The sequence below is a fragment of the Musca domestica genome, unplaced genomic scaffold (assembly GCF_030504385.1).
Source record: "Musca domestica strain aabys unplaced genomic scaffold, Musca_domestica.polishedcontigs.V.1.1 3, whole genome shotgun sequence".
Lineage (NCBI taxonomy): Eukaryota > Metazoa > Arthropoda > Insecta > Diptera > Muscidae > Musca > Musca domestica.
Genome location: NW_026712299.1, coordinates 25,902,979 through 25,910,035, shown reverse-complemented (window position 1 = coordinate 25,910,035; position 7,057 = coordinate 25,902,979). Strand labels below are relative to the sequence as shown.

Below are 7,057 nucleotides of genomic sequence, written 5' to 3'. Positions count from 1 at the left end.
CCACAAAACATGTCTATTTCGAGGTGTTACAAGCTAAATGACAATCTTAATATATCCTGAAAGTATGTTTTTACAACATAAGCTCTCAAAGTTGTGTCTTTCTCCAGCGAAAAACTCGATTACATACTCTTAAGGTAATTTGCAGAGTGATTTAATATTTTCCCACCGAATTTGAATAAAAAAATTGCACAATATATTCACAATTATTTGTACCCAATTAATCATGACTTTCTCTTAAGAGAAGTGAATTCCGCAGGAATATTTTGTTAAAATTTAGTAACATAATTGCACACAATTGCTCACAATTATGGCGTTGCACCTCGAACAATTATCCTACACAAGTAGGCAATTTATTGAACATTAGTATTACAAGAAATTCCACAAAAAGAAATCATTAAGTCAACCGTTCAATTAGTATTTCCTCCCATTCAAACCGGCCCTTAAGGCTAACGCTCTTCAACATGAAATTCTAATCGAATAATAACAATGCATTTATTTTTGTTAATATTTTGTGTAAGAGTAAAGTATATATTTCTTTATAGTTCATTGCTCTCAATTACGTTTACATTAATGTTAAAGAGATTAAAAGAGGATTTTTCTTACTGATAATACACAAACACACACACAAAATAATATACTTAAAAAGGTCATTAGAGAGTCATCCCTACTTAATGTTGTAAAATACTTTTTTTAAAGAAAATACAAAATTTTTAAAATATCGATGCGAGATTTTTTGCCGGTTAAGGTTACTACTTAAAAATAATTGCCAAAAATATTACTGTTAAATAAAAAAAGAATACTTAATCTTGATACTGAGCTGCAGACATTATAGATAATAGCTTTAAAAGCTAAATGCGGGATATGAAGGTGGTAGGTGGGTGGGAATGGACAAAGAAGAAAACAAAGGAAACAAAGATGAACATAAAAACAAAAAATATATAATTACTACAACTATTTAAGAATACTTGGTGGGGATGATTCTGGAACCATTTTCGGGGTAAACCATATGATGTAAGTTTAGAAATTGTAGATATTGATAAACTTAAGAATCGATGTTTTGTCCCAAAATGGTTTCAGAATAGTCCCTTCTGTTTCGATTTTTGTGAAGTTTGTTTCATCTAAAAGTAAAATGTTTGTGAATTCGAGAAGTGATCTTTTCCATTTTTCTTCTCATTTTAATCAAAGGAGAATTTCTTTCTTTCTTATTCATATAATACTAATTTAAAATTTTCTTTTACAGAAAAAATCTTGTGCTTACGAACTCATCCTTCTAAAAGTATTTTATTCATTCGATAGATTTAGAACATCATCGCCAGTCTTGGGTATTTTAGCTGGGGGTGGGGCAGCTAAATCAGCTATAGACGAGAATTCCATGCGTTTCTTGGTGCCAACACCACCGAGACCGGCAGCAGCTGCAGCACCCAAACCAGCACTCAATGCTGCCAGTGAACCATGTGGTGCCAATTCACCATAGAGTCGTGTCAAATCAACAGGCGGTGTATTCGAGGGACGTCGATGCGCAGAAGAGTTACTACCGTCGGATGGTGCCGGTGATGGTGTGTTGGAGGGCACACTGGATATGGCCAAATCTACAGCACTGAAATTATATTTTCCACCACCTGGTGTGGAGGAGCCACCTGTTACCCCAGATTTGGTGGGTGTCAGACGCTCCAAAGCTGGCGAAGCTGAAGACTCACGATTACGCGATGATGAACTGGTGGATTTGGGTGGTTTCATCATCATGGCATTTAGAGATTCCTGTTGAATCTTCAACAAAGCCGATGGAGACATAAAGAGATTATTGGCAGCCAATGTAGACTTGGCCAATGGATCGGGTATACCAAATTTTCCAGCTTGCTGTTGGTGTTGTTGGAAGAATGCAGCATAGTCTTGCATTTTCTCTTGAGCCAATGCATTATAATAGGCGGCAGCGGGATCGGTTAGCGGCGATGGTGCTCCTGTTGAATTGGGTCCTGAACCACCGCCTGATTTCGAAGATGAAGGTGTATTCGAGGAGGGTGGTGCCGATGTGGGCTGGGCAAAGAGAGCATTCAAATCGGCAGCAGCCTTATTTTGATGATAAAGCAAAGCGTTTAAATCCGATTGTTGCTTTTCGGACTGTAACAGCTGATTGAGCATATCTGTTTGTTGGGCAAGTTGTTGTTGCTGCTGTTGTTGGGCTTCCTTGTGTTTTTGTTTAGCCGAAGACGAGGAACCTCCCGAGGAAGAGGGAACACCACCACCAGCTCCGCCCGTTATGCCAGCTGTAAGAAGAGCTGACAACTCATGAGGTGTTGGCCCACCTTTACCGGTTAGAGCTGAGAACTGATTTGTGGGATCGAATAACTTGGAATAGGTCTGCAGCAATGTTGTATAGTCGGCATGCATTTGTTGCTGTTGTTGTTGCTGCTGATGCTGTTGTTGCTGTTTCTTCGAAGTGCTAGGTGATACAGCTGGCGGTACACTAATGGCTGCAGCTGCCGCAGCAGCTGTCATTTGTTGTTGCAGGAATGCGTTTAGATCATTTGTCTTGGACTGTTGTTGCAAGTAGGAATACGATTGCAACAGATTGTTATAGTCCGCCGACAGGGCTGCTGCGGAGGCGGCAGCAGCAGCATTGGCGGCCGCTGCTGCAGCTGAAGAATTCTTATTTTTACTGCCCTGTGAAGGAGGTGGTTGCAAGCCAGCGGTAAGATAACTGAAATCAGCACCGAAGCCCAAAGTTCCCAATGTGGTAGCTCCCAGTGCCTCTGCCTGCTGCAGTAGCAGAGCAGCATATTCCGGAGAACGTATTAGCTCAGACATTTTCAAGGGATCATTTTTGAACTCATCCAATTCCTTCATCAATTTTGTTTTATATGAATTCGAACTGTTCGACGAGGAAGATGAAGAGGATGAGGACGAAGATGATTTTGAAGATCTTTCGGATTTTGATTTAGTGGGAGCAGGCGCTGGAGCTGGTGCAGGAGCCTGTGGCAACATATCCTGTAAACGTGGCATATTGAATTGCTGCGAATATGCAGCCACTGCAGCAGCTACATTTGGATCCGAAAAGTCAGGCAAACCCGAGGCAGCTGATGGTACTGACGACGACGAAACAGATGAGGAATTTTGAGCTTTATTTTGATTCGATTGATTACCACCTCCAACTTTGGCAGCGGCTGCAGCCAATTGATTGAGCGATGTATTACCATATTCTTTGCGTTGTTGGAATAGAGCAGCCAAATCTCCTTGCAAAAAGTTCGGTGGCAATTGGCCAGCCAGTTGTGCTAGGCTTGCCGCCATTAAATCGTTGGCTGTGGGTAAATTATGGCCAACCGAGGCAGATGCCGATGGTGGTACCAACCCCCCAACGGATGATGGATCAAATTTATTGGTCGGTGTTATGCTGGGACTGTTGCGGGCTATGTCACTAATACTAAATTTGCCAGGACTGGGAGCGGGTGAATTTCGAGTCCTTGATGTATGCGATGATGTATCTGATTTTGCTGGTGAGGGAGATGCCCTCACAGGCAATTCAAATTTAGCCGGTGAAGCAGAGTTTGAGGGTATTGTAATGGGACTGTCACGGGGCGAGGCAGAAGGCAAATTTGCAACAGCTGCAGGTGGTAACGTGGGTATAGCAGGCGGCATAGGCGGTAAAAGTACAGAAGATGGTACTGCTGTCACAGGTGCTGGTGGTTGTGTGAGTGGTGTTATAATTGGAGCAATTCCCGAAGCACTGGTTGTTGTAGCTGCCACCCCAGCAGTGGGGTTTGGTGTAGCCAATGGAGATAACATACGTACCGGGTTCATATTTAGCCCCGATGGTAGACACAATTGTTCCTGCAACGAGAGGACCTTCAGTTCGCTGGCCTTCTGTTCAGCCTGTGATTGTTCCTCAGCTGCGCGTAAAGCTTCTTCTGCTGCAGTAATTTTTTGGGCCAATGTCTCAGAGTCAGCTTTTAATTCTTCCTCTGGTTTCACTTCCAATTTTTCATCTGTGCCCACCACTTTCGGCGCTGCATCGTCCTTTATATCAATTATTTTTATTGTCTTTGGAGGAATAAAATCATCCTCTTGCTCACAACCCAATACAGCACATATCCAATTCCATAATGCTTTATCATTTTGTTTTAGGGGGAATTTTGGATATAATGTGTTTTTTAGTTTTTCAATAAACGTTACATCATCGTTGTAGATATTTTGAAAACGTACAACCTCGTTGCGAAACTGTGTATAATAATCTACACATGATTGGATTTCAGAACGTACTTCTTCGGGAATTTCTTTATCGGGTAATACCGAATATTGCATTAACATTGGGCGACCATATTCCAAGGCCTGTTTGTTTTCATTTGGTGGCATAACCCATATGGATTTTACCACAGATTCCAGTGTGGGATTTTCGTCGAAATAGGGAGCTAGGGAATATGAACAATTAATAAACTATAGCCTTTAGAAAAGCAATAACACTTACATATAATCAAAGAAACACAGGGTGTATATGTGGCATCTGAGGCTCCACGCATTTTAATTTGACAATCCAATTGAGCATCACAATCTCTCAATGTTGGCTCTGCTTGAAATTTCGGATGAGAATGGTACCAACCAACCAATAATAGTTGATCTTTTGACATATTCTTTTGTATATCACGTTCAATATCGGCGGCCTTGCCTCGATCAAAACGGGTATTGCGACATGGATAGGCTTTTGTAATTGCCAAAGCTGAAAGGAAATTAAAAATTGTAAAAACAACTTTTAAAATGAAGTTGCATTTGAAACTTACTGTGTGAAGTTATATCCCAGGTTCCTCCCAAATAGCCACAGACCTCATGCATTGTCAAATGGCAATGGAAATCAGCCAACAATAAAGCTGATGAATTTATTGTCAATAGAAATGGTTGCAATTTACCAAGTGTTGTAAACGGCACTGCTTCTATAAGCATATTTGCATCACTAAAAATAATGGAATGGAAGTTATTGGTTGATCGTTTAGTTAAAGTTGTTCAAGTTTTCAAAACTCACTGCATAACATTACGATTGGTAATGGTATTGTGTTGGAATACTGTCCTTTTCACCACCGGCTGTGGAGATTCACATTTTTTATCAACATCTGGAAGAAGAAAATAGCATTTTTAAAGTTCAATGGAAATAAAAATAGGATCAAAAAAAATATATCACATGAACAAATATATGAAATCTCAATGAATATATTAATCTTTGTAGATTTAATTTGGCTTTGTTTGATGTATTGGATATATGCAATTAGAGGGGATATATATGGAAGTTACTACTATGATAGAGGTCGAGCTCTTGCAAATTGATAAGAATTCGAATATAAAGATTTTTGAGATTGGTGAAATAAGTTCCTTATTGTAAACCGAAAAACATAATTTAATGAATGAACTTCTGCCGACTGAATTAATGGCCCCTGCTTAAATATCTATAATTAATAGATTTATCCCAATACTATATATTTATAACATTGGCATCAATCTTTTCATCCTAAAGAGTCTTTTTCAGAGTAAAATAAACTAAAATATAAAACCAATATCACTATTTTCTTGATCGGGACTAAAAAAACAACTCAAGTATTGGGGGAACTTCACTCTCGTCCAAGAAATACATGAAAATCGACCAAACTTGTTTCTCCAAAATGTCTTACTAACTTAAAATAATAATTCATTCAATTACAAATTAACAATTTACTTCTACTTACCCTCAATATCCTCCGATATGGAATCCTTATGCTGGGCACATTTCCGCAACCAACTATTCTTGAATGCATCCAATTTCTTGCCTTTATACCTTACCGAGGCCCAACCACAACCGCTTTTCTTTTCGGGATTAATGATACGTTTGCAATTCATGGCCCATGCACTGGGCGTTAGGAAAACCGTCTCCGTTTCCTGTGACTTTATTTTGCCATCGGGCAAAAGATCACCAACGAATTTCTGGCCCAAATATTCTATGGTCATAACCGATTTGCCCGGCTGTAAAACATTGGCGCTCATCAATGTTTGTAGGGTTATATTGCGTCCCGTGCCATTGAAACCCTCGTAATTATCTTTTGCCTAGAATGAGCAAAGCAAAACAAATAACATAAAATAGCAAAACACGCACGTTTTTACGATTTCCACTCACCTCATCGTCGGCATCATCATCGGCCACATCGCTGTCATCACCCTTGTCGGCAACAATATCAGCGTCCACCACAGTTCCAGCTGCAGATGCATCCAAGCTAACACCATTGCCACCTCCGACAACTGCAACGCCACTACCAGCAGCAATCGAATTTTGTGCTGCGCTCGTTGTTGCTGCAGCTGCACCTGCAGACGTCAGCAGCATTGCTTGCGATGTCATTGTATCTGATGTCGCCGCCAACATAGCCGCTTCATTCATAGACTGCTGCTGTTGTTGTTGTTGCTGTATTGACGAGGAGGCGTCTGTTTCTTGGGTCGTACTAAAATCACCACTTTCCCGTTCATTTCCCAACGATCTTTCACTTTCACCAACATTATCCACTTCACCTTCTTGCATTGCCCAAGTTTTTTTACAGATCGAGTTGTTATTTTTTGGATTTTTCACAGTTTTTTCATAAAAATATTCCAGAGACTCGCAAAAATAATTGTGTATGCCAGAGTAGGGATCAAGAAGTCCACTTACGACCAATCGTTTAAATAGCGAAATGTCAATGACGATTTATTGTTTGATGGAAAATCGAGTTATCGATATGTTGGTGGTGGACTTTTCTCAGTACGAATTGTACTGTTTTTAAATTGCGGAGAAATTTAATTTGATGTGCAATTAAATTATAAATTGAATGTTTATAGAATATCTCTGAGATTTTGTTGATGAGATCTTGGAAATTGTATGAATAAAGAAAATGTCTTTGTATTTAATTCAATTGCTTCTGCTGACTGCATGATTTGATATCCCTAAGTGATTCCACATGTAGATGGCGCTTTAGTACATTTCACATCGATAACATCCATTATCGATGAGCTCCGTTAATACAATGAGAATTTTTAAAATTATTTCACCTGGAAATTCAACAGAAAATATATTTGTTGG

General features: G+C 39.6%; 1 protein-coding gene across 1 annotated transcript; it reads right to left on the bottom strand.

Annotated features, from left to right (window-relative positions):
• Nucleotides 1-491: 491 nt before the first annotated feature.
• LOC101887400 (MPN domain-containing protein CG4751) lies at nucleotides 492-6,656 on the bottom strand. The gene is made up of 6 exons (XM_005182860.4): nucleotides 6,128-6,656; nucleotides 5,703-6,057; nucleotides 5,009-5,096; nucleotides 4,770-4,939; nucleotides 4,460-4,708; nucleotides 492-4,403 (listed from the first exon to the last, which is right to left on the bottom strand). Exons 1-6 carry the CDS (start codon nucleotides 6,521-6,523, stop codon nucleotides 1,282-1,284), a joined length of 4,380 nt encoding a protein of 1,459 aa, XP_005182917.2. The 5' UTR covers nucleotides 6,524-6,656; the 3' UTR covers nucleotides 492-1,281.
• Nucleotides 6,657-7,057: the final 401 nt, after the last annotated feature.